The sequence below is a fragment of the Coregonus lavaretus genome, assembly GCF_964263955.1.
Source record: "Coregonus lavaretus genome assembly, contig: HAP1_SCAFFOLD_156, whole genome shotgun sequence".
In the NCBI taxonomy this organism is placed as follows: domain Eukaryota; kingdom Metazoa; phylum Chordata; class Actinopteri; order Salmoniformes; family Salmonidae; genus Coregonus; species Coregonus lavaretus.
The window spans coordinates 454,224-482,085 of record NW_028164304.1 but is presented as its reverse complement, the minus strand read 5'-3'; the positions used below and the strand labels follow the sequence as shown (position 1 = coordinate 482,085).

At 42.3% G+C, this 27,862-nt stretch overlaps 2 protein-coding genes across 3 annotated transcripts in view; both read right to left on the bottom strand.

Moving 5' to 3' along the window:
- LOC311117224 (casein kinase I) overlaps window positions 1–10,397 on the bottom strand; it is a 46,040-nt gene extending 35,643 nt beyond the window's left edge. For both annotated transcript variants that reach the window (XM_084192200.1, XM_084192201.1), the window contains exons 1-3: window positions 10,293–10,397; window positions 4,796–5,206; window positions 3,109–3,149 (exon numbers count right to left, since the gene is read on the bottom strand). In XM_084192200.1, coding sequence (XP_084048326.1) covers window positions 3,109–3,149; window positions 4,796–4,970 — 216 coding nt within the window. In that variant the 5' untranslated portion in view covers window positions 4,971–5,206; window positions 10,293–10,397. The remainder of the gene's footprint in view (window positions 1–3,108; window positions 3,150–4,795; window positions 5,207–10,292) is intronic.
- Window positions 10,398–10,848: 451 nt separating this feature from the next.
- Window positions 10,849–23,345, bottom strand: LOC311117223 (sorting nexin-1-like). Its single transcript, XM_084192199.1, has 15 exons — window positions 23,218–23,345; window positions 20,528–20,693; window positions 20,300–20,418; window positions 19,600–19,666; window positions 18,895–18,938; window positions 18,506–18,647; window positions 18,269–18,347; window positions 15,807–15,882; window positions 15,575–15,688; window positions 15,221–15,314; window positions 14,894–15,099; window positions 13,178–13,321; window positions 12,994–13,074; window positions 12,810–12,881; window positions 10,849–12,686 (listed from the first exon to the last, which is right to left on the bottom strand). Exons 1-15 carry the CDS (start codon window positions 23,332–23,334, stop codon window positions 12,636–12,638), a joined length of 1,572 nt encoding a protein of 523 aa, XP_084048325.1. The 5' UTR covers window positions 23,335–23,345; the 3' UTR covers window positions 10,849–12,635.
- Between the last annotated feature and the right edge of the window lie 4,517 nt (window positions 23,346–27,862).

Here is a 27,862-nt window from a genome sequence, read left to right as displayed (position 1 = left end):
GAGGAGAGATTACTAGAAACTAACTCGGTTTACCCTTTTATCTGTGGATTAATTGTCAGAGGACCTTGTGCATTTTAGGTAAAATAACAACCCAATGTTTATATCCCAGGACAAATTAGCTAGCAACAGCAAGCTAGCTAGCTAAATTGCCATAAATGTTTAATGCTTTTCGACCTGTCCCCAAATTAATATAGTTGGTTCAGAGTTCGTTTTGACATTTCAACCTGCGTGTCCTGATTGCGTCTGGTGTGGGTGGACAAAATCAACATGCGCGTGATGGCGCACGCCTAGTTTAGTATGATTTTGTACATAAACACAACGTTAGCTCTGACGGGTCAAAGAGACAGTTGTTGTGTTGATTTGGGAGGTTATAACAGCACACTCTGATGCCGCTAAACCTTCTCAGTCCTCCACATTGTACATTATAAAGTCAATCGTGTTGTCTTTCTACCATAGACAATGTGTCAGGGCTTCTATACCTATGGTTTCCACCATGATGAAATAATAATGGATTGAATTTAGCGCCTTTCTACCAACTGAGGTACTCAAAGCGCTTTACATGGTAAGGAGAAAACAACCATTTTGTGCCAGAATGCTCACCACACATCAGCTAGCATTGTGGAGCGGTGATAAATGCCAATTAGGAATGAGAGGGATGATTAGGTGACCATGATGGAAATGGGGCCAGGTTGGGAATTTAGCAAGGACACCGGGATTAACAACCTTACTCTGGGGCAAGTGCCATGGGATTTTTAATGACCACAGAGAGTCGGGACACCTGTTTAATGTCACATCCGAAAGATGGCACCCTATGCAGGGCAATGTCCCCTTCACTGCCCTGGAGCATTGGGATTTGATCGTAAGACCAGAGGGCCATCGAACACCACTTCCAGCAGAATCTGGTCTCCCCATCCAGGGACCTACTACGGGCAACCCTGCTTAGCTTCAGAGGCAAGCCAGCAGTGGGATGCAGGGTGGTATGCTGACAATTAGGCCTAGTCACTTCCACCTAAAAAATACAAGTCTAATTTCCCTTTCAGTATTAATCCTCAGAAAGATTAGTTTGTAAAGAAAGACTTCAGTAGGCTACAATTGATATGTATTCACTCTGCCCTGAATCTAAGCATACAGAGCAGTGCTTCCGTCAGTTGCCTCATACGACAGCCCCCAATCTCCTCTAGACGTGTCCTCCAGGGGAATTACAACCAGGGCTCGCCATGTTGACTGTCAACAACTTAAAAACAGTCTTCTGCTTCAAAGGCAGAGTCTGATGTTTTTCAGGCGACGTGTCCTCTGGAGTGTAAAAGCAAGGCGGGTCACATGCATGCCTCACTAGGCCTTTGCTCAATTATTGATGAGTGACATTACGCGTGTAGCCTATATCAGGCCTTTTAGTCACTGCTAACTGTAGCCTATATATATATATCAGGCCTTTTAGTCACTGCTAACTGTAGCCTATATATATCAGGCCTTTTAGTCACTGCTAACTGTAGCCTATACATATCAGGCCTTTTAGTCACTGCTAACTGCAGTGTTGGTTTAGGATCAAGGGCATGTCGCAAGATATGAAAGCTCTTATGAAAATATGCGATAGGGGAAAAATTCAAATCGCTCATGCAGACAATGAATCATATAAACGCATGTGATGGCTATAACATGTTTATGCTACATGTTGGCATGTTGCAAAGCGTTATGATATGTTTTACACTTAACAAAAATAAAACGCAACTTGCAGCAATTTCTAGGATTTTACAGAGTTACAGTTCATATAAGGAAAACCGGTAAATTGAAATAAATTCATTAGGCCCTAATCTATGGATTTCACATGACAGTCAGTATCTGGTGTGACCATTTGCCTCATGCAGCGTGACACATCTCCTTCGCATAGAGTTGATCAGGCTGTTGATTGTGACCTGAGGAATGTTGTCCCATTCTTCTTCAATGGCTGTGCGAAGTTGCTGGATGTTGGCGGGAACTGGAACACGCTGTCGTACACGGCGATCCAGAGCATCAAAAACATGCTCAATGGGTGACATGTCTGGTGAGTATGCAGGCCATGGAAGAACCTGGACATTTTCAGCTTCCAGGAATTGTGTACAGATCCTTGCGACATGGCGCCGTGCATTACCATGCTGAAACATCGGGTGATTGTGGCGGATGAATGGCACGGCAATGGGCCTCAGGATCTCGTCATGGTATCTCTGTGCATTCAAATTGCCATTGATCAAATAAAATTATGTTTGTTGTCCGTAGCCTGCCCATACCATAACCCCACCATGGGGCACTGTTCACAACGCTGACATCAGCAAACCTGTACAGTCGAAACCGGGATTCATCCGTGAAGAGCACACTTCTCCAGCGTGCCAGTGGCCATCGAAGATGAGCATTTGCCCACCGAAGTCGGTTATGACGCCAAACTACTCTCAGGTCAAGACCCTGGTGAGGACGATGAACACGCAGATGAGCTTCCCTGAGACGGTTTCTGACAGTTTGTGCAGAAGTTATTCAGTTGTGCAAACCCATAGTTTCAACAGCTGTCCGGGAGGCTGGTCTCAGACGATGCCGCAGGTGAAGAAGCCGGATGTGGAGGTCCTGGGCTGGCGTGGTTACACGTGGTCTGCGGTTGTGAGGCCGGTTGGACGTACTGCCAAATTCTCTAAAACGATGTTGGAGGCAGCTTATGGTAGAGTAAATTAACTTTCAATTCTCTGGAAACAACTCTGGTGGACATTCCTGCAGTCAGCATGCCAATTGCACACTCCCTCAAAACATGAGACATCTGTGGCATTGTGTTGTGTGACAAAACTGCACATTTTAGTGGCCTTTTATTGTCCCCAGCACAAGGTGCACCTGTGTAATGATCATGCTGTTTAATCAGCTTCTAGATATGCCACACCTGTCAGGTGGATGGATTATCTTGGCGATAGGAGAAATGATCACTAACAGGGATGTCAACAAATTTGTGCACAAAATGTGAGAGAAATAAGCTTTTTGTGTATATGGGAAATGTCTGGAATCTTTTATTTCAGCTCATGAAACATGGGAACAACAATGATGCATTTATATTTTTGTTCAGTGTAGTTTATTTTTACAGGAACGAGTACTTACCAGTTTAATAGCTACATACTCGTTGGTGTAGAGATTTTTACCTGAAACAAAGCAGAGAGAGGTGGCATTCAGATAAGAGCACTTTGGTTATTATTCAACCTACTGAAGGGCTAGCCTAAATTGAGTGTTTTGGTGTTTAGCCTAGTAGATAGTGAATGACCATCTCCAAAAGCAGTGTCAGAGCAGGACAAAAAAAGCCATGGAAAATAGTGAACTCTGTGTTGCTCAGGGGCACTTCAGCCCAGCCTCAAGAAAAAGGAGTGTGTGTGTTTGTATCCATCTAGACAGAGGTTTTTGTGTGACCCAATAACTGATATATACACTAGATTACTATTGGGGGGCGGTGTGTTGAAGCCACCGTGCTGCCATCTTGGCACTACCCCACCATTGCAAAAAATATTTTGGAAGCTATTTATTTATGAATTTATTAATGTCTACATTCGTTTTTTTGCCACATGTATTATATTACAGATACCTTATGCATAATTTTAAATTATATTATGTGAGCTAAACACAAAAATACATACAATTTTCCTTAAAGTATAATTTTGAGATAACTAATGTTACAACAAAATAGTTAAATACATTTCTCATTTTTTATTTTATTTAAATACTGTAGAATTCCATTCATTCCTCTGGAGGACTGCTCCTACTGGGGAGTGCCAATATGGCCGACGGGTGGCTTCAAAGCCTCTCAATGGCCAATACATAGCAGCAGCAATCCAGGTTTTATATACATCATTGGGGTGACCCCAGTATGTTCCATTCAGCAAGCAGGCCCCGCCTTTGGCCATCAGGTGTACTAGCTAATCTACAATTAACAGACATCCATTGATTTTTGGAGCATAGCAGAGCGCCACATGTGATACTACATTCTGTACACAAACACAATGTTAGCACTGATGGGTCTCAGAGCCAGTCTGTGTGTCGGTCTTGTGTTGATGTGCGAGGTTATAATATAACCAGTTATAACACACTTTGAAGCTGATAAACCTCAGTCCTCCGTGTCATTGGATTGTGAGAATGTCATGAATTTAGCATCTGAAATATGGCTTTTATGTTCCTGGCCATGATAGGACAGGAAAAGCCACTGAAATCATGTGCATTATTCATGTGATTACTATGAAGCAGGCATGAATAAATCAGTATCAATATAGGCCTATCCCCGTGAGCCCAAATAAAAGCACTATTGACAACATAAGCCATGCTGGGCTTGGGAGGCTTGTGTGGCCAATAGTGTTGCACGGTATACTGTTACCACGCTAATATCACGGTACAAAAACATCATGATACTTATAGGCTTGGGCTGATATATGATTAAATCAAATATCGTGATATTTGACATTGACGCTATATCGTGATGTGCAAGAAGATACTCTATTTAAAACTTTACAAATCAAAACGTTGTAGTTTTATCAGTTAGGCCACAGGATGCAAAGCCACTGAATGTTTTCCCTGTGGTATCGCGATACTACTCAGTATCGTGATACTTGGTCTGGTATCGTATTGTTAGTAAAATGTTGGTATCATGGCAACACTAGCGGCCAACACATGATATGAAATGTTCAACACAAAAAAGATCAGTTCAACTGAGCAGTTTATGTTTCCCATGTAAGCCGAGTGTCCTTGGGTGGTTCAACATGAAATACAGGCCTACCATTATAAAGATCACGTTAAACTCTCTTACCGAGCTTCAGTTCTCCGAAGTTGCCGCAGCCGATCTTCTTGCCCACGCGGAAGTTGGGTCCCACCATGAGCACCCCGGAGGAGGCTGAGGAGCTGGAGGGTCTGGAGTGCCCGCTGCGCCCCTGTGCCACCTTGCTGCTCCTCGCCGGCCGCTCACCCTCTTTTGGATGGTCCATGGCACTGCGGGTGCCGCCGGGCGGCTGCTGCTGCTTCGAGGGATCCAGTTAGAGGCCTCGGGCCGTGCCCACCACAGCCCCGTCACTGGCACCGGCTGAGGCCTGGCACGACAACGCTCATGGGCCGAGGGCTGGCACCTAGCCGCTGGCTGCCCCTTCACCGCCCTCTACCAATCACTGTGGTGGCTGGCCAGTGTGCTCGACATCAGGGTGGGACCAGGGAAGAGATAGGAGACCTGGGGAGGAAGCAGGAAGTAAACACATTAGGAGACGTCTCTCAGTACAATGTCATTGAGTGACATGGTGGTTTAAGGAGGTGATCTATGACTTAGCCTTTTGGTGTTACCAGCAGGCCATCAATTCATCTTGACTGACTGTCCTACGAGGCACCTGGCCAATATGAAAATATAGCTACCGAGATCATTTGTCTGGCTGAATGGGACAGACTTCAACAATCAGAGCACGCTGGACTGTTAGCTACCATGCTTATTAAAGCTAGAATCCTTAGTTGCTACATCAATTTTTTGACTTAATGATTTATACCCATTGATTCTTGATGACTATAACTTATAAATGTCACATGAGCTTAGATTAAGTGTCATACCCCATCAGAACCCAAAATATACTTTAACTCTTTTAAAAACTTTTTTAAAAGCTGTTTGTAAACAATGTACATGTAAACAAACACTGTATAGACTCAATTAAAACTATAATTTTGAAATCATGGATGACCAGTTCTTCCATCAATAGCTCTGCCTATGAATTTGAGTGTTTACATTTCTCTAAGCTTTTTACCGAAACAGAGGCTGGGTGTTAGCTTTGTTATTGTTTCAACTAAGGATTTTAGCTTTAAGGAGACACAAATACGTTGGGTACGGCAAAGTCAAACATGAACTACAGTCAACTTATTATCATTGTCTACTATTAGAAAGGTGAACGGAATAGTACATTGTTGTATGTCTCGCTCTACCATCGAAGACTTGCTAGAGAGATACTAATCAACATGAAATGTAGTCAGAGGTTTGACCCTGGAGACAAAATGAAAGTCGTGATTTTAATCATCTTAGAAGATTACACCCACTGGCTGTATTCAAGGATGTGGGTAGTGAGATTATTATGTAAACCATTACATAAAGTTGTCGCTCAGCAGGGAAACAGAATAACAACTTTACACACAGCCTGGACTTCAACACAATGTCTTGCCCATGAGAGAGTCTGTGTTAGCAGGCCTAATCATTGTCAACACAATCACACTGTCTTGAGACAGCCTGATTGTCAGTAATGCTTTCTTGCTCATTAATTACAATAGCACAGCAGAGGCGTGTAGAGTCTAACTTCATAAAATGATCAGTCAAGAGACAACACAGGGAAAACAGATTAAGTCGAGGCCTACATTCAATGGACCTACAAAGCTAGCTCCCTTTTCCAAGAGCCATCATGAACCAAATTATGTTTGCAGATCAACCTAATTATGTTTGCACATTCATAACCGCTCAATGTATTTTTTTTGTATATCAACACAATGAATCCTGAAAAGCATAGATGATTTGCCGAGACATGGCGGCATGGGTGAAGCTGGAGTAGTGTGTGTGTGCGTGTGTGTGTGTGTGTGTGGGCCCCGGTGCGGTGACTCATGTTCAGTTTCTCAGATTCCATCTCAGCATCAAAGACAGCCAGTCTCTCCCAAGGGCAGCTCCACAGCCTTCCCGTTACATAAACCCCCAAAACAGGGAGAGCACAGGACAGCAAAGACAGCAGTGGTGGTGGTGGTGAGGTGACTGACAACTCACCCAGTCCCAGCCTGGATAATCATTGCCATCTATCAGGCTGCACAACAGTCATGCTGGATCTTGTGTGCATGCATGGTTGTACTAGACCTAAATGACTAGTGTTATTGCTTTAGATATAATATAATAATAAGCCATTTAGCAGACGCTTTTATCCAAAGCGACTTACAGTCATGTGTGCATACATTTTTACGTATGGGTGGTTCCGGGGATCGAACCCACTACCCTGGCGTTACAAGCGCCGTGCTCTACCAATTGAGCTACAGAGGACCACTCATCTAATGACTTTGCCATTAGATGAGTGTGCCACTTTTTTTCCAGTCCAATAATCAAATTGGAAATTGACCTTCATATGTGTTTAGGGGGTCGATATTTACTACTTGCTGCTAACCTAGTTGTGGGTTAACAGTAACTTGTATTAATACTGTCATTAACAACAGTTTTGTTGATTCCCCCCCCCCCCAGATAACAGTGTAGGTTACTTTACTTTAAGTCTCTATGACTTTTGCCATAAGTTAAGCCATCTGTGCATTACAACCTTTAACTTCAACACAGGATTTCCCACAGCCCGATGTCTGACAAACACTTCTGATGGTGCCATGCACAAATATGATGCAAAAAAAAAAAAAAAACATAACATTGATGGCTTTCCTGCTAAGTTACGTTTTTTTGGCATTATATGTGTGCATGACACCATCAGAAGTGTTTTTCAGACACCAGGCGGTGGGAAATCCTGTAATAGGAGTATATACTATATTCTTACTCATAGCCATCAGGCTTTGAATGTGATGATTTATGATTACGTCCATGCTACGAATGTTGTTATTGCTTGTTTCCCCAGAAAAGGATAGACAACGGCATCTTAGCTTTAAAAAAATAAAAAATAAAATTGGACCATCTTTTAATGCTCCTACGGTGCAGTTGTCTTAGTATGTGTAGGCTATGTTATTGATACTTGTTGTCTGTGGTGATAAAACATTTTCCCATGTTGGGATCAATAAAGTACTACTCTAGTCTACACTTGAGGTAGCTGAGACAATAGGCTGCATTATCAAACTGTTGGGTGTTTAATGATCAAGACTGGTGAAAAATATCTACAATAACACTGTGGCAACTGTGTGGACAGGGTTAGCTACTGACTGGCCTCTAGGATGAGTTTGTCACAGGTGTCAAATTCATATGGAGGGCCGAGTATCTGGGCGGTTTTCACTCCTCCCTTGTACTTTATAGATCAATGAAGGTCCCTTATTGGTTAAGAACTCCCCTCACCTTGTTGTCTACTTCTTAATTGGCAGAATTGAAAGGAAATAACAAAACTAGCAGACACAGCCCTCCGTGGAATGAGTTTGACACCCCTGCTCTAAATAGAGTCATTAACCTTTAGTGGAAAGATCAGCCTGATGGGGGGGGGGTCAGGCAATACGGAGGGATTCACACTGTGGCAGTGCCAGCTAACAGCTGCTTCTTCCACTGTCTGCTCTCATGCACTGTAGCTTGAAGCAATTTATCAGCCCTATTGACTTCCTTTCAAAGTTCCCCACAACAACAACATTGGCCAATTCAACTTTTCCAAGCAGGCTTTCAAAGAAAACTTGCCGGGACACGGGCTGATCCCAGTATTGCGATACTAGGAAGTAAGGAAGGCACCGCAGCGTTCTAAGGCACCGCATCGCAGTGCTTGAGGCGTCACTACACATCCGGGTTCGATCCCGGGCTTGTCGCAGCCTGACGCGACCCGGAGACGGCATACAATTGGCCCAGCATCGTCCGGGTTAGGGGAGGGTTTGCCCGGCCGGGATGTCCTTGTCCCATTGCACTCTAGCGACTCCTGTGGAGGGCCGGGAGCATGCACGCTGACACGGTCGCCAGTTGTACAGTGTTTCCTCCGATACATTGGTGGGGCTGGCTTCCGGGTTAAGCGAGGAGTGCGTCAAGAAGCAGTGTCGCTTGGCAGGGTCGTGTTTCGGAGGACGCATGGCTCTAGACCTTTGCCTCTCCCGAGTCCGTATGGGAGTTGCAACGATGGGACAAGACAGTGACTACCAATTGGATATCACAAAATTGGGGAGAAAAATTAATAAATAATAATAAAAGGCAACAAAACATGAAGCAGACTTACTTTCTTGAGGAAAACAGTCGTAATGTTTGAAAAAACGGTCTTATGTTGTCACTCAGACAGTTGTTTATTTTGCAAACTATAAACACAATATTGTACATAATGTAGGTTTTTAAAGAACCATAGAGTTTAGTCTGTTTTATTTTGTACCAAGAAGAGGGAGTTCTGTCATAAATAAAAGGATAGAAGAAAGTGGGTTGAGAACAACCCTGGCAACTTGCTGGGCCTGGTGCCTCCTATAGGCCTTGTGGTTAACCTGAGACAGACGCCAATAATCTGCATAACCACTGTCAGTTTGGGCAAGACTAGTTTTCATTACAAAAAAACATCAGAAAATGAGATGACACTTTTTCACATGCTTTTTGAGTTGCACAAACAGACGACTGCATACCATCGATTCGTTCTAACCACCCCCCCAAAAAAATTGCTGAGATGCCATGGAACAGAAGTTGAAAGGGTTAAACAAATTATCATGACCCCGCCCTGATTGACCCTCTGTGCTGGCCTAAGGTGCAAACACTCATGTCCCAAGGTTGTAAAGAATTTCACCTGCTCCATTTTTCCTCAATGGCTCACTCAGTCTTTTCTCACTTTGCACGCATATTTGTCCATATATACTGTAAATAAAGTCATTTATATTCTATACGTCAATATATTTTGTCTCAGGTAGCCAGATTAACATCAAATGAGGAATCATTCTACTGTAGGTCTAATCATTTTCTCCAGAAAATAATGGCTATAGTTAGGCCTACACAATTTAAATAACAAGACATACCTAGTTAGCTAACTAACAGGGAAAATACTGATTTAACGTTAACAGCGAATATGCTTTTCCACGAGCTAAACGATGCCAGCAGCGACGTTGGTTATTACAGCCTTCTTCCGTAGACAAAAGCTACTTCATGACAATGTGGACATATCGATTAGCTTGCTACCTACAGTAGATGTGTAAATTGACGTTAACTAGCTTTCACACACTGATCCAATGATGGTAATGTCCATAACGTCAGCTAGCTAACGTTAGATAGTTAGCGTTTGTTTTGTCAAAAGCAAGCACCCATAATGTTAAATTGGGCAATGTTATCCATCCATAAACTTTCATCTATCCAGCTAACATCTAGTTAGCTAACGTTAGGTAACTAACTATGCAAAAAAAATGATTTGGATGAAAAAGCAATAACGTTACTTGCTTGGATACGTTAGCTAGCTAGCAGGCCAACTTACAGCGCCATTTATTTAATTGATATTTAGCTATAGCTAGTCTCATTGACATGGAACCACATTTGTTTCAGGGGGAACGTAATTTCGGTTAACCCAAATTAGGTGGAACGAGGAAATGGAAAATAGCTAACTAGCTACAGTAGTTATCGTCATTAGCAACGAGGCTAGCTATCATCATGCAAACAACCACCTACTTACTTTAGCTGTGGTGATAACTGTTGATTCAGACGCCTCTTGCGATTTCACTTAAATGTCCGCAAGGTGTTCGAATGTATTTAATTCTATAAAATATAAATATTATATAATTATAAGTCAAGAGAGACAGACTAGCAACCCTTTCATTATTTTTCTTCTTCTCGCTATCTCGCTGCTCGTGAAACGTTTTACGTTCTCCGGAAGTACAGGCAACCGCACCATTGAGCTATGAACAGCACACCCGCTTGCGTCAACACTTCCAGGTTGCACAGGGTTCGATACTTATTTTTTTTGACCCAAGTAAAAAATATATATATTTTTAATAATGGTGAATAATTATTTGAGTATATGACTTCAAATTATGTAACTCAATGGTTTCAACAATGCAACACTCGTACCTACTCCACTGATACAAGATCAGTAATTTAAAATGTATATTATGGGGATGGAATATGATTGAAACCATGCACCAAATAACCTCCATATGATATTCCCTGTCCTACATTCTTGGATACTAATGTAATTTTATGGACAAAAAACCCCAGCCTCAAACATTAAACCAAGTTCAATCAATCATCTTTATTACTCCCATCTATAGCACTTTCAGGAATATCTTATCTAAATGCAAGTGGTTACAAAAATAAAGCACATCTTGAGGAAAAATAACAGACACTCATATAAATGTTGGGTAAGAAAATTAAAGGAGTCAACACTTGTTACCACTATGCTTTCATCATCAATACACACTGCTAGTCAGTGCTGGACTTGTGTATAACCCCAACTGAATACCGGCACCCTAATTTTCTACTGCTAGAGTTCCTGCACCTTATATAGAATATTAGTTCAAAGGTACTGCGGAGTTCTTGCACCTAAACAGTACCAGCACCCAAAATGAGTACTGACACCTATTTCAGTCCAAGTCAAGCACTGCTGCTACTTTATCAAAATTGTGAGGAAACATGACCAGTGGTATAAAGTACTTAAGTAAAAATACTTGAAAGTACTACTCTTAAGTAGTTTTTTGGGGTATCTGTACATTACTTTATTATTTATATTTTTGACTACTTTTACTCCACGACATTCCTAAAGATATGTACTTTTTACTCCCATACATTTTCCCTGACACCCAAAAGTACTCGTTACATTTTTAACGCTGAGGCAGGAGAGAATTATAGTCCAATTCACGCACCTATCAATATCACGCATTGTCATCCTTACTGCCTCTGATCAGGCGGACTCATTAAACACAAATACTGTGTTTGTAAATTATGTCTGAGTTTTGGATTGTGCCACCGTCTGTCTGTAAATAAATAAAAAACAAGAAAATCGTGCCGTTTGGTTAGCTTAATATAAGGAATTTTATGTATAGCATTGACTTTTACTTTGTACTTTTACTCAAGTATGAACATTTTGTACTTTTTCCACCACTGTACTTAAGTACATTTAAAATCAGATACTTTGGACTTTTACTCAAGTAGTATTTTACTGGGTGACTTTTACTTCAGTCATTTTTTATTAAGGTATCTTTACTTTAACTCAAGTATGACAATTGAGTACTTTTTCCAACACTGAACATGACACATTTCATGAGGCTACATGTTCGAACACAGATGTTTTAAAAATAGCATTTCAGAGAACAACATACTGATGGTCAGTTCAGAAAGACTGTTGTTGAACATAATTATTTGAGGTTACAGATGTATATCAACTGATGATCAAACAATGGAGCACACGCACAAACACGCAGGCAGGCAGGCACACGCACACTCATCTGATGGGTCAACATAAACATACATTCCGTGCTTCCATTATTTTGTGCAGTCACTGTAGGTCTGGAAATGTACAAATTAAGGACCATTAGACGGACTAATACTATCAATTTGAATGAGCTCTCTAGTCAAAGTGGTATTTCACACGACACACACAATTTGCTACATTCCCCTATGCGTTTTTGTGGATCCAAAAGTTATTTCATGAGCTTTAGTAAACAGTTATGAACTGCCCTCTACTGTAAACAAACACTACTAATCTAGGGAAGTACCTCAAAATGTTAACAGTTTAGGATTGGAAAGTCATACTCTTCCTATCTGAGCAAGGGTGGCCCAAGAACACAGAGTAAAAATATCCCACTCACACCACTGACATATTTCGATAGAAAAGCTATACTGTCAAATTCATCTCTGTTGAATCAATACATTGTGCCGATGTAGAGCATACTGAAGAGCTGGAAAATAAATCACTAATGCTAAAATAATATGGATGAGCTGTAGTGGCATTGTCTTCTGGGTACATAGTCAGGAGGTAAAGTGTTCAAAAAAGGCAGACGGTCTCTTCCTAACGTCCTCATCATGCTATCGCCTTTGCTTCAGGCAGGAATGCTTCCCAGAACTTTACGAGCTAGATCCAAGAGGAAGAAAAGTGAAAAGAGAGCACATCAATATTTGGAGTATAAAGGCCAACATTTCAAGCAAACAGTTACACGAAAACGCACATATTAAATAAAAAAATAGTAAAGATTACCCGCTGTTGAGACTGTAGAAGAGACTCCAGATATTTCACTATCTGGCTTTTGAAGTCCTTGGACTTCTCTTTCTGTTAGATGAGGGGGAGAAAATAACTGTCACGCAGATTTTCTCACTCAAAACTATCCTGTATCCTGAATACAGCAGCACAATGTTGCTCAAATGAAAAGGACGAGCCTTACCTCAAACCTGAGGAATTCCTTGCGAACGGTTACAGACATCCTGTCAAAATCCCGCTCGTACTGAGTGACTTTACCCTCCCACTGAAAGACAAGAGGGGAATAAGGAGAGTTTTAGGTGGAAATAGAACTCAAAGCAATACCACCTCCCTTTAAGTATGCATTACCACAGTGCTGGCTCCTGTACCTCAGTGATCTCCTCTTTGGCCTGTTGTAGTTTGTCTGGCTTGTTGGCCCACAGTAGCTTTGCTTCGGCCTCCCTCTTCTTCTGCAGGGTGCTCTGAGCCTCCTGCCAACGCTGCCACGTTTTCATGCGCTGCTCAAAACAGCCCTGTGGAAAACACAACGAGAATGACCAAATTAGCCGCACAGCACGAGTTTGGGCCAAAATTAGCACCACATCAATTTCACATCGAGGGCACTCCGATTCTAGCTAGTAGCTACCCAATTTAGCACCAAAGCTAGCACAAATGTTTTATTTTTTTACTAATCTTCCATTGATATCTATTAGGATTTACTCATCCAATCAATGTAGTCGTAGTTTTCTATTTAGAATTCAGGCCATAGAATGAAGTTTCCGTACCCTGACGGCCCCTAGTATGCGGATGTAGAATGAATTTTCCGTACCCTGACGGCCCCTAGTATGCGGATGTAGAATGAATTTTCCGTACCCTGACGGACCCTAGTATGCGGATGTAGAATGAATTTTCCGTACCCTGACGGACCCTAGTATGCGGATGTAGAATGAAGTTTCCGTACCCTGACGGCCCCTAGTATGCGGATGTAGAATGAAGTTTCCGTACCCTGACGGACCCTAGTATGCGGATGTAGAATGAAGTTTCCGTACCCTGACGGCCCCTAGTATGCGGATGTAGAATGAAGTTTCCGTACCCTGACGGACCCTAGTATGCGGATGTAGAATGAAGTTTCCGTACCCTGACGGCCCCTAGTAGGCGGATACAGAATGAAGTTTCCGTACCCTGACGGCCCCTAGTATGCGGATGTAGAATGAAGTTTCCATACCCTGACGGCCCCTAGTAAGCAGATGTAGAATGACGTTTCCGTACCCTGACGGACCCTAGTATGCGGATGTAGAATGAAGTTTCCGTACCCTGACGGCCCCTAGTATGCGGATGTAGAATGAAGTTTCCATACCCTGACGGCCCCTAGTATGCAGATGTAGAATTACGTTTCCGTACCCTGACGGCCCCTAGTATGCGGATGTAGAATGAAGTTTCCATACCCTGACGGCCCCTAGTATGCGGATGTAGAATGAAGTTTCCATACCCTGACGGCCCCTAGTATGCGGATGTAGAATGAAGTTTCCATACCCTGACGGCCCCTAGTATGCAGATGTAGAATTACGTTTCCGTACCCTGACGGCCCCTAGTATGCGGATGTAGAATGAATTTTCCGTACCCTGACGGCCCCTAGTAGGCGGATGCAGAATTAAGTTTCCGTACCCTGACGGCCCCTAGTATGCGGATGCAGAATGAAGTTTCCGTACCCTGACGGCCCCTAGTATGCGGATGCAAAATTAAGTTTCCATACCCTGACGGCCCCTAGTAGGCGGATGTAGAATGAAGTTTCCGTACCCTGACGGCCCCTAGTAGGCGGATACAGAATGACGTTTCCGTACCCTGACGGCCCCTAGTATGCGGATGCAGAATGAAGTTTCCGTACCCTGACGGCCCCTAGTATGCGGATGTAGAATGAATTTTCCGTACCCTGACGGCCCCTAGTAGGCGGATGCAGAATGAAGTTTCCATACCCTGACGGCCCCTAGTATGCGGATGTAGAATGAAGTTTCCATACCCTGACGGCCCCTAGTATGCGGATGCAGAATGAAGTTTCCGTACCCTGACGGCCCCTAGTATGCGGATGTAGAATGAAGTTTCCGTACCCTGACGGCCCCTAGTATGCGGATGTAGTCGGCCAGCAGCTCGGCCAAGATGAAGAAGTCGCTGGCCGCCTGCTCCTGGTGTAGTGTCTCCATCTTGTCCTCCACCTCGGCCAGTTGGGAGAGGGCCCGGGACAGAGCTGTGTTGTCCTCCGAGGTGCCCAGCATGGCCATGCTCTTGGCGAACACCGCCGTGTTCCCGCAGAGCTCTGACCAAACACAACAGATATACCAGGGTCACAAAGGAAAAAGGGAACGTCTGCTTTAAAGATCCAATCTTACCCAAAGGGTTTGGAAGCAGACGTTTCCCTTTTTTCCTGTGAAACTCACCCTTCCTGTGGTTGACCAGGGAGTCCACCACCGCGTGGAGTTTCCTCAGCTGCAGCTCCTCGCTCTCCACCTCCTGCAGTTTGTCGTCAAACCACTGGAACACAAAGCAACGTGGGAGGAACGATCAGGCAACCAATCAACATCAATTAAAACCATTTGAATGACAAAGGGGACTTATCTACCCAAAGCTTTACAGAAGCATACGCATCTCGTTTAGCAGACAGTAAAGAGAAAGCTCACATTTTACAGGAAAAAAAAGGCACAAGCTCAAACATTAATTTAGATAATTTACTTTACTGCTATAATTTCATTTTTGTCATTTGAGTAAATCAACCACAACAGTGATTGTCTTACAGTGTCTGAGTCGTTGATCTTGATGGTCATCTTATTGACAGCATCAGACGCCCTGTTGATCATCTTCAGGAAGCCAGCTCCACTCAGTGCATGTGTACCCACCGCCCTAGGCAGCTGACACACACACGCAGACACACACACACGCAGACACACACAGTGAACAAATGAATGCATGATTCCAGTACTTTGTGAAAGAACAGTATTGACAGCTAATGACTGAAGAGTCACCTACCTCGTCTCTTTCCAGGAACTCTCTGACATCAGGGTCTTGTAACAGGGACGGGTGAGACACTACTCTCTGGAGGTACCTAGAAAATCCCGCAAATATAAATGGGCTAGATTACAGGTAGGAAACAATGCAATGCCTGCCATATCAATGAAGATACAGCAATACATCGTTGAGAAATGTATTGTGAATGCATTGCATGTGGACTTTTGCCATATTCTTAACAAAAGCAAAAAAATATAACAAATATCAACAGGCTAATATAAAACACAATCTGAACTTGATACTTCACAGAACTGTACATGCGAAGTCTGAGTACAACAATGGTAAAAGGTGCTGCTTCAGGTCCTACCTCTCCAGAGTACAACAATGGTAAAAGGTGCTGCTTCAGGTCCTACCTCTCCAGAGTACAACAATGGTAAAAGGTGCTGCTTCAGGTCCTACCGCTCCAGAGTACAACAATGGTAAAAGGTGCTGCTTCAGGTCCTACCTCTCCAGAGTACAACAATGGTAAAAGGTGCTGCTTCAGGTCCTACCTCTCCAGAGTACAACAATGGTAAAAAGTGCTGCTTCAGGTAGTACCTCTCCAGAGTACAACAATGGTAAAAGGTGCTGCTTCAGGTCCTACCTCTCCAGAGTACAACAATGGTAAAAGGTGCTGCTTCAGGTCCTACCTCTCCAGAGTACAACAATGGTAAAAGGTGCTGCTTCAGGTCCTACCTCTCCAGAGTACAACAATGGTAAAATGTGCTGCTTCAGGTCCTACCTCTCCAGAGTACAACAATGGTAAAAGGTGCTGCTTCAGGTCCTACCTCTCCAGAGTACAACAATGGTAAAAAGTGCTGCTTCAGGTCCTACCTCTCCAGAGTACAACAATGGTAAAAGGTGCAGCTTCAGGTCCTACCTCTCCAGAGTACAACAATGGTAAAAGGTGCTGCTTCAGGTCCTACCTCTCCAGAGTACAACAATGGTAAAAGGTGCTGCTTCAGGTCCTACCTCTCCAGAGTACAACAATGGTAAAAGGTGCTGCTTCAGGTCCTACCTCTCCAGAGTACAACAATGGTAAAAGGTGCTGCTTCAGGTCCTACCTCTCCAGAGTACAACAATGGTAAAATGTGCTGCTTCAGGTCCTACCTCTCCAGAGTACAACAATGGTAAAAGGTGCTGCTTCAGGTCCTACCTCTCCAGAGTACAACAATGGTAAAAAGTGCTGCTTCAGGTCCTACCTCTCCAGAGTACAACAATGGTAAAAGGTGCAGCGTCAGGTCCTACCTCTCCAGAGTACAACAATGGTAAAAGGTGCTGCTTCAGGTCCTACCTCTCCAGAGTACAACAATGGTAAAAGGTGCTGCTTCAGGTCCTACCTCTCCAGAGTACAACAATGGTAAAAGGTGCTGCTTCAGGTCCTACCTCTCCAGAGTACAACAATGGTAAAAGGTGCTGCTTCAGGTCCTACCTCTCCAGAGTACAACAATGGTAAAAGGTGCTGCTTCAGGTCCTACCTCTCCAGAGTACAGCAATGGTAAAAGGTGCTGCTTCAGGTCCTACCTCTCCAGAGTACAGCAATGGTAAAAGGTGCAGCTTCAGGTCCTACCTCTCCAGAGTACAACAATGGTAAAAGGTGCTGCTTCAGGTCCTACCTCTCCAGAGTACAACAATGGTAAAAGCTGCAGCTTCAGGTCCTACCTCTCCAGAGTACAACAATGGTAAAAGGTGCTGCTTCAGGTCCTACCTCTCCAGAGTACAACAATGGTAAAAGGTGCTGCTTCAGGTCCTACCTCTCCAGAGTACAACAATGGTAAAATGTGCTGCTTCAGGTCCTACCTCTCCAGAGTACAACAATGGTAAAAGGTGCTGCTTCAGGTCCTACCTCTCCAGAGTACAACAATGGTAAAAAGTGCTGCTTCAGGTCCTACCTCTCCAGAGTACAACAATGGTAAAAGGTGCAGCGTCAGGTCCTACCTCTCCAGAGTACAACAATGGTAAAAGGTGCTGCTTCAGGTCCTACCTCTCCAGAGTACAACAATGGTAAAAGGTGCTGCTTCAGGTCCTACCTCTCCAGAGTACAACAATGGTAAAAGGTGCTGCTTCAGGTCCTACCTCTCCAGAGTACAACAATGGTAAAAGGTGCTGCTTCAGGTCCTACCTCTCCAGAGTACAACAATGGTAAAAGGTGCTGCTTCAGGTCCTACCTCTCCAGAGTACAGCAATGGTAAAAGGTGCAGCTTCAGGTCCTACCTCTCCAGAGTACAACAATGGTAAAAGGTGCTGCTTCAGGTCCTACCTCTCCAGAGTACAACAATGGTAAAAGCTGCAGCTTCAGGTCCTACCTCTCCAGAGTACAACAATGGTAAAAGGTGCTGCTTCAGGTCCTACCTCTCCAGAGTACAACAATGGTAAAAGGTGCTGCTTCAGGTCCTACCTCTCCAGAGTACAACAATGGTAAAAGGTGCTGCTTCAGGTCCTACCTCTCCAGAGCCGCTCTCCTCCTCTCCACAAAGTCAGCAGAGGAAGAGTCCTCCTTTCCCACCTTCACTTTGGTCATCCCTATGGAGTGAAGCCATGGTGTTACTAGTGTCTTTCATGTGCCGTGTTCAGTACCCTGCACCTGTGAAATCTACTGGGTTTGTATACTCTGCCTGCAACCAGTGGTTTTGTTTTTTAAACTGGCGGGCAGACGTGAACTGACAAAAGTAGTTCCTTACCCACAACGCTCTTCTCTGGTGGTGGAGGGATGATACAGCCGTTTAGGGAGTGCTTCACCGACAGCTTCTCATATAGCCCAAGGAAATCACTGAACCTCCTCCACACCGAGAATGTCCTGTTCCTGAACATGGGTAATGTAGTCTGGGGGGTGGGGGGTGTAATTAGTGAAGATTAGTATCAGTTTGCGAAAGACAAAAGCACAAGTTCTGATTTCATAGAGGACACTGACAGAAGTAGACCTACACAACACAAGCACCGAGTAATTCCTTCAAATTGTTCATGGTCACAGTGAAAAGTACAGTACAAATGGTTTGGGAGTGCTACTACGTACATGACCAGAACTAGCTGTTTAAAAAGTCCCGATTTTGCTACTGCAGAAGTTACATACCCGAGTAGACACTTTGTAGGCCATGTAAGCATTCATGCCATCTCCTAAAAGGGAAGATCAAATTGTCATGTTACAGAGGTTGAGACACAGTTTAGTTTCAAATATAAAATCCGAGACTGGAAATTGACACACAAACTAAAATAAGAAAAAAACTCGCATATCCTGGCTACAGCCCTCCAGGACCAATAGTGAACAACATTTAAAAACTAAACTGAGGTAAAGAGGTTTCGTCCTGGTCCGTCTTGTTCTTTCTCTTGCTTGAGCTCGTGGCATCTTGCATATCCATGCTACTCTGGCTCTCGCCGTAGCTAGCTAGCATGCCTGCCGTCTTCTGTGAGGCTTTGATATTCCGTCTTCTGTTGTCTTTCTGTCGTGTTCTTCCCATTCAACGTGACAAAAACTAACTCTAAACTTGCCATATGTAGCTAAAACAAGTTCTAGTTAGTTTCTTGCTACATTGATAGCCAATATTAGACCGTTAACCACCTAACCCTCAAAGTTGCTTGGACAAGCGAAAAAACGCTCCCTCTCACAGCGACGCCATCTTGGCTTCCTCCTTTCAAAACTAAACTCATTTGAGAGGAAGATAAGATAATTACATCATGGCTCCAATGGATTCAACCAGAATACACATTTCCAATGCTTCTAAAATGGTAGCTAAACATTAGTTTAAAGACAGTAAGAAAACGTAAAAATATCCCTTACCAATTTTCTCTGGATTGGTGACAGCAACATCCATGTCAAAGTTGTCCTTGCCCTCTTCCTCTTCCAACTGAATTGGTGGAAATGAACAACAAGACTGTAATTATTCTTTCTCTTTTGCTAACGCTGCATAATGAAATGATGATGATGAAAATGTTTGGGGTTTTGCTAGTCTCATAAGGTCACCAGTATTTGTATGTATTTATATGGCCTATTTATTGCCTTACCTCCGTAACTTACTACATTCGCACACACTGTATATATATTTTCTGTTGTATTTTTGACTTTATGTTTTGTTTACCCCATATGTAACTCTGTGTTGTTTTTATCGCACTGCTTTCACCGACTAGGTGAAAAATCTGTCGATGTGCCCTTGAGCAAGGCACTTAACCCTAATTGCTCATGTAAGTCGCTCTGGATAAGAGCGTCTGCTAAATGATTAAAATGTAAATGTAAATGTAAATGTCTTTATCTTGGCCAGGTCGCAGTTGTAAATGAGAACTTGTTCTCAACTGGCTTACCTGGTTAACTAAAGGTGAAAAAACAAACAAACAGAAAATATTCCCTATATCTGTCTTTCGAGGGCTGATAATAATTACGGTATGGCATAATGGCCCTCCGAAGCAACAAGCAGCAGACAACAACATATTACATCAAACTCAACTGTGGTGGAATTTGTTGGGCATGTCCTGCTGTAGCCTACCTGCTCTATAGACTTGGGTTGTGTTGCTGATGTGCTTGGTGTAAGTGACCGGGTGGATTCAGCTCCGGAGGGCTTGGCTGTGGCGCTGGGGTTCTCCATGGACAGCTCCACCGAGGCCTCTGAGGGGACGGGCAACATGCAACATAAGCAAGGACGTCACTGGGAGATGAACCAATTCAGCTCTTCAGTCCAGTATGGGTAATAATAAAGGTAAAAATGATAACATGCCTGCAAATAGATCATTCTCATCGTCTGAATGGGCACCGTTGGACTTGGGGTTGGAGGTTGTGATGGAACTGTTGACAGTGGTGCTGGTTTCTTTTTCACTGAAGACATCGGCTGGTTCTTCACCTTTGGCTGCATCCGAATGAAAGGACTCTGCAACAGGGTTGCTCTGAAGGGTAATTAAAAACCAAGAAAGAAGAAAATTAGTACAGCAGTTAGAAACACAATAAGGTATAGAGGAATTCAAACTGAGGGTACTTAGTCAGGTCACTTTTTTAGTGCAGCTGTTTAAACCTTTCGCATACAAGGAGAAGCCCAAACCACAATATTTGGATGGGGTGGACTTGAGATATCAGTGAAAAGGGGCCAGGTCAGTTGATTGTGACAGTTAGTTTTAAAGGGCAATTATTATCATTTTTTACACTTCATATTCACCTCCAGCTGGTGTTGGAGATTATGAATTTGAAAAATGGTGAATTGTCCCTTTAATTATGTATTACATTGCTGTATTACAATGATGTATTAATGGTGTGTATTACATGGGCCTACATAGCCACAAGTCCATTACTGTCAAACTACGGTTTGTCCAAAATGAAGGTGGGGGTAACTGCTCAAGTGTGGACTATTGTCCACTATGGGATTTGAAGAAAATGTTGCATCTTTTCCTTTCTTTATTTGAGTGGAAACAAAAGTGTGTCCAACTGAAGTTAGATATATAGATATTAGTAGAACTAGCTAGCCAACGTTCAGTGAAGTTGTGAAAATATAACAGATTTAACTAGCTAACTAGTTACGTTATCAGCTGCCCAGGTCCTGGACAAGAGTGATGGCAACCATTGCTCAGATGGGCTAAAATCATAACAGAATTAGCCACCTAGGTTAGCTACAGCGGTGTGAAGCTAGCCACAATAAGGATCAGCAACAATACTGGCATTTGCAGTTCGCGTTCAAAATAAAAGTCCCCCATTGAAAGAGATTCAAACGGATACAAATTTACATTTACATTTACATTTACGTCATTTAGCTGACGCTCTTATCCAGAGCGACTTACAGTTAGTGCATACATTATTATTTTCATACTGGCCCCCCGTGGGAAACGAACCCACAACCCTGGCGTTGCAAACGCCATGCTCTATCAACTGAGCTACCTCCCTGCCGGCCATTCCCTCCCCTACCCTGGACGACGCTGGGCCAATTGTGCGCCGCCCCATTGGTCTCCCGGTTGCGGCCGGCTACAGCAGAGCCTGGATAGTTTTATTTGTCACATGCGCTGTATATAACAGGTGCTTACTTACAAACCCTTAACCAACAATGCAGTTAAGAAAATAGAGTTAAGAAAATATTTACTAAATAAACTAAAGTAAAAAAAAAAAAAAATACATGTAATATCAAGAATGAGGCTATATATAATAATAATAATAATAATAATAATAATAATAATAATAATAATAATAAGCCATTTAGCAGACGCTTTTATCCAAAGCGACTTAGTCATGCGTGCATACATTATTATTTTTTTAACTAGCTAGTACAAATAGTGGAATGATGCCATATTTGGACTAGTTAATGCTAAACAAGATCGCAATGTTATAGAATTTCAAGACAATAATTAGTTAATTTGACCCAAAGCAGTACAAATCAGTTGAAATCGCACTGTGGATGTATAAGACTTTAGAATTTCATTTGGGGCATACTTATATGCACTGTACAGCCTAACCTATGGATGTTGCACCCATGAAATGTGGTATTAGCCTACTCAGGGACACTCACAGAACACGACTGTGAAGAGTTTACACAAATACTGTCCCAGCTGACTGGGACGGAACGTGCTTTAGTCGACAATGTTCGATTATATTCGGCTATTGTTTACATATTGTGCACCACGTGAAATGCTCAGGAGATGGAAAATACAAGTGACAGAACTTACCGGCGTCGCAAAAAGTTCTGGAGATCAAATGTCTACAGTAAAGTATTGTTTACTTGTCTTTTTGCTGCGTCGGGAGGTTCTGCACAGACAACCGGTAAAGTAACCTCATATCATTTTACTCAACATTCTGGCTTGTAGAGAATTGCGTCTTTTTTTACAGCGACTTCTTTCAGACTGATTAGCCATCTAATAACCATGGTAACATTCTGTTTCCAGTCTGATGTTTAGTCAAGACTGTACAGTGAAATATAAGTATGCCCCCAATGCAATTCTAGTCTAATACATCCACAGTGCGATTTCAACTGATATTTTTTTGAAATGGTATTTTGTTGAATGTATATAAGCACATTCCTACATTGTTTAGCATTATCTAGTTAGTCAAATATAGCATAATTCCACTATTTGTATCCATTTGAATAACTTTCAATGGGGCACTTTTATTTTGAAAGCAAACCGCAAATTCCACTATTGTGGCTAGCTTCACACAGGTATATATACATATATATAGGCTGCAGACCAGCGCTCAACAAGTTAAGAGGTTGAGTGAGTGCAGCTTCCATTCAAAAAACAAAAGGAGTTAACGTTAGCTATCTAATGGATTGTACCAGACTGGAGACTGGAAAAGTTGAGCCTAGCTAGCTGGTTGGCTAAGCTCCGTTCTGTAGTGTACAGGGCTAACATTAGCATGCTATGGAATGGTGTACAAATCCGGCTTCAGTCAGGACAAGCTGTAGCTAGTATAATCTGATATATGTCTAGTTCTTACATTGCCAACGAATGCATCCTCCCCTTCATCACTGTCTCCATCTGCCATTTCGGAAAGTGGGTCTTGGTTCTCTGCTCCAGGGAAAGGAGGGGGATTCCGCGGTGAGCTAGCCGCCATGTATGTGATGTGATGATCGCTAGCTACGTCTGTAAGCGGAAGTTGACAAGTGCAAAGTACTGTCTGGAGTGACACCTGCTGGTGATTAAACTGCAACGCATTTAGGAACATCACAGACCTGTACTCTTTCTACAGTACTGTGTGACCAACTGTAAATGGTTCTGGAAATAGCAATATAATGAAGCACATTGTAGAAAATATACAGCCTATATATAATGTATGATATACATAGAATACTATAGGGAGTTAATTATATATCATTCATTTCTATTGGCAACGTTCAGATTCCCCTCCTTTTACCTCTGTGGTGATACCCGATCCGGTAGAATTTGAGGATGAGATCTCAAGCTGTATTCTGCTGCAATATCTGGCTCTATTTCAACCGTCATTCTGTGTTATACGTGAGGTTTTTAATGACCATGTGGCTCCAAGTGTTAGGTTAGGCATGGGTTAAAGTGGCTGGCTGGGTCATATATTAAGAGTTAAAAAATGCACCTCTACCTTCTTGAATTAACCACTAATTTGGACAGGTGAAAGCAATGGTCCTTACAGCTTTCACCAATGGAAGGAGGAAGGAATCAAAGAAGCATGCATTTAAAAAGCATTTTGACAGAGCAATAAGAAAATTGGGCTGTGAAAGTGATCCTCTACAGGTATTTGTTAGGAGAAACGCCCTCTGTTCTCTAGAGTCCTGCCAAATTAACAGTTTGATAAAACAAAGGGAATAGCTCTAAAATTATCATTCAATTATTAATTTTTTTAATCAAGACTTATTTACTGAACAATGATTCTTATTGATGACACAAATGTGTCCTTTGAAAACAGATAAAAGTTCAAATGTAGCCCTACAGTGTAAGAGAAAAAACCTTTAATCAGACATTAACTGAGTGAGCCTAACCAGACTCCCTTTGTAGAAACATTTTAATATAATTAATATTAATTAATAATATTAATTAATATGCCATTTAGCAGACGCTTTTATCCAAAGCGACTTACAGTCATGTGCGCATACATTTTTACGTATGGGTGGTCCCAGGAATCGAACCCACTACCCTGGCGTTACAAGCGCCATGCTCTACCAATTGAGCTACAGAGGACCGACCACATTTGGCACTTTTTTTTTATTTGTATGGTTTTTAATCAGAGTAAATCCATTCTCTGTATTCTTTCTTCAATGTGTCTGTTGATATGCCCATCAGTGTACTGTTGTCTAAAGCATTTACCACATTTACGACAGCAATATATTTTTGTCAAGGTTCCCCTTGTTGTGGAAGATTGCCACAGTCATGACAACAAAATAGTTTCTCTTCAGTGAATTGACTGATACCATTTTCCACACGTAAAGCACAATATGCTTGTAAGACTTGAATTTCTGGTGTAGCATGAACCACATTCATTGCAGCAAAATGATTTCTCCCCTGTGTGAAATGTCATGCTTGACCAGGTGTCCGCTCTGACTATAAGGTCAAAGCCAGACTGATCCGTGGAGAAAGGACACCAAATTCAAACAGATTATTTTTGTTCCGTGTGGAGTGTGTGACGTAAAACGCCTGCTCTTTTCTAATTGGCTAAACGGATTGTTACGTATCCGTCGCCCCGTCAAAAGTTAAACTCGGACATTTTTGTACGTGAAAATGGATGGAAATTGTATGGTTATGGACGCGTCATCTCTGCTGACCGTCAACGTATGACTTCCATTGAGAAACCATTGAAAATTACAGATTTGGATCGAAGTCATGGGGCCAGTTTGGCCTCGCCTCAATGATTTGCCACATTATTCGCATTGATGTGATTTCTCACCTGTGTGAGTCTTCACATGCTTAACAAGGTTTGACCTCTGACTGAAGGATTTGCAACATTGTTTACACCAATTTATTATATGATGAAGATTCAAATAGCTTGCGTTAGAAAAGCATTTGCTGCACACTGAACATCTGTATGGTTTCTTCCCTGTGTGAGTCCTGATGACTGACCAGGTTTGCCTTGCTGATGAAGGATTTGCCACATTCTACGCATTTGTGGCCAACCCTATTAATAGATTTAATAATTGATAGGTAAAATACAGTAACGATATGCTAGCCAAATCATTTGAGGTCAATATAGAGATCAAATTTAACTGTCCTCGATTTTCAGATGGGTTTCAAAGGAAGATAACTATTTAATTCTCATTCGAGTAGAATGTCCTTTAAAAAAAAGTCACCAGAATTGACCTCACTCAATCAACAACATCCCCTGCCCCCCCCCCCCCCCCCCCCCTCCTTATATAGACGCAAGAGCTTTGTCCTTTCGCTCTCTCTTTGCCTTGAGTATCTTCAGTCCTGACAGTCCTCCTTCACTCTCCTCCCCATTAACACTGAGCTTCACAGAGATCTGGATTTACTGCAGATATTCACTGGTTAGTTCTGATACTGTTCTTCAGGCCCATAAACGTGCACATCTTCTTACCTGCATGCATCTCAGGTATTTCCACTGGCTTGGCTAATTTAAAAGGCATTAGCCTTATCTTGTTGGCTTGACTAGTTTATTTGGATTTCTGTATTTGTTTTGGCTTGACAATGGCTGCAATGAAGCTGCTAAGCGTATTTTCAGATCTAGGACCAGGCTAAGGGAACAAGTCTAGCGGCTTTTTGATCAAAGTGGCAATGTCAACGTCTCCTCAGGTCACCTCGTTCCATTGACAATCATACCACAGCCTATATATGGTTTACTCTCAGTATGTGAAAGTGTTGCCTGTGCCAACAGGTCAATGACTGGTTACCGGTATAAAGCAGAGCTACAGTGAGTAGTATAGAGAATAAGTACGGCATGATGTGTACATCAACCTGGTCTCAGAGCATTTCGTATTATTCTGTACGTACATCCTAGACGTTTGCCTTATAACGCCCATCCATCCACCCCGACCAACCACCCTACTTTCATTTTTGCCTTAGGTAACCATCGGTCTTATGTAACCATATCAAACATAACATATCATACTAATTTGAGTTTCCCGGATTTATATTTACTATGTTACGCCTAGTCTATGAGACCAGGCTGTGTACATAGGTTGGTTTGGATCAGAGCATTATCTGAAGGGCAGGCAGTAAGTAACCCATTAAAGTTTTAAGGAGAAATCGATTGACGCCCCCACACACAAGAAAATACGACATACATGACAAAACAGACAGGTAGAAACTTCAACTTTGTTAGTATTCATAATAGTTGTATACACAATGTATAAGAGCACCAATAAAAATAAAAAATAACGTTTTTTTTTGTCAAACATTTTGATTTCTTTTTTAAAAAAGCCACAGAATATTCTACAGAAAGCAAAGAGATCTCTGTACAGAAACAAGCAACAGAATTCCTCATCAGCAGCACAGTAAAACCTGCCGCTCAATTTCTGATCTCAGAAGCAAATTAACATTAACACAAGACCAGCTGCCTGCTGCTAACCTAGGACACTACGTTACATAAACATAGCTTTTATATTTAAAACACAAGATATGGAAGAAAAGTTTTTTTTTTTCAGAAAATTGTGAAAAAGTGCAATACAGGCTTGACTGTCTACAACTTGATAGGTTATTCCCAACGTCCTGTCTTAATAGGTTATTCCCAACGTCCTGTCTTAATAGGTTATTCCCAACGTCCTGTCTTAATAGGTTATTCCCAACGTCCTGTCTTAATAGGTTATTCCCAACGTCCTGTCTTAATAGGTTATTCCCAACGTCCTGTCTTAATAGGTTATTCCCAACGTCCTGTCTTAATAGGTTATTCCCAACGTCCTGTCTTAATAGGTTATTCCCAACGTCCTGTCTTTCTTTCCCTCCGTTCCACTTTTTTGTTTTTGTTTTTACATGTTCCTTTTGTATCCATAAGTAAAATCTCTTACAGTTATTTTGACATTCATGACGATGTACATTATGAGAAACATGGTATTCACAAAAGTAGAGCATGTAACTAGGATTGCAATGACACATTTCTTTGGGTAAGAGGGCAGATGAAAAACTAGCTTCTTACATGAACATATTTTAATTTTTTTTCCTTTTTACATTGGAATTGTGTACAGAACAATTTTATTTTTCTTCATACAAAACAAACTACATGTATAAAAAAAAAGAAAAAAAAAGAAATCTGAATCTGGGAGTCCCATTCAATAGGCCGACATCGTTGCAAGTAGCATTTAAAAAGAGCGATGATGCAGTGTTTCTTTCAGATACCTCAGATAACAGTAAACACATCCTTGATTGAAAAACCTGTTTTTCACATGACAGAGAGAGAGAGAGATAAAGAGCAAAAAACAGACCTCTTCAACCAAATATTGGCTCTTGGAAACAAGGCATCCATTTCATAGCACTTTCATTTGATATATTGCCATTCCATTGAAACGACTGACTGGGTAGGATGTGTGATTGTGGGGTGAGGCACCCCGAGTCCAGCTGCCTCTGGAGGGTTCATGTCCCACAGATGGTTCTGAAGGGTCACCAGCTAACAAGCCCTACTACCTGGCACTCCAAGGCCAGCCTGGCCTGAGAGTGGTGACTGCGTG

Excerpts from the sequence above, each read along its gene's own strand:
- LOC311117223 (XM_084192199.1), bottom strand. The coding sequence starts at position 23,334 with ATGGCGGCTAGCTCACCGCGGAATCCCCCTCCTTTCCCTGGAGCAGAG. Across the intron at positions 15,100-15,220 it reads CCTGGTCAACCACAGGAAGG|AGCTCTGCGGGAACACGGCG; the intron begins GTGAGTTTCACA and ends GTGTTTGGTCAG. Across the intron at positions 13,075-13,177 it reads CCAAAGAGGAGATCACTGAG|TGGGAGGGTAAAGTCACTCA; the intron begins GTACAGGAGCCA and ends CTTGTCTTTCAG.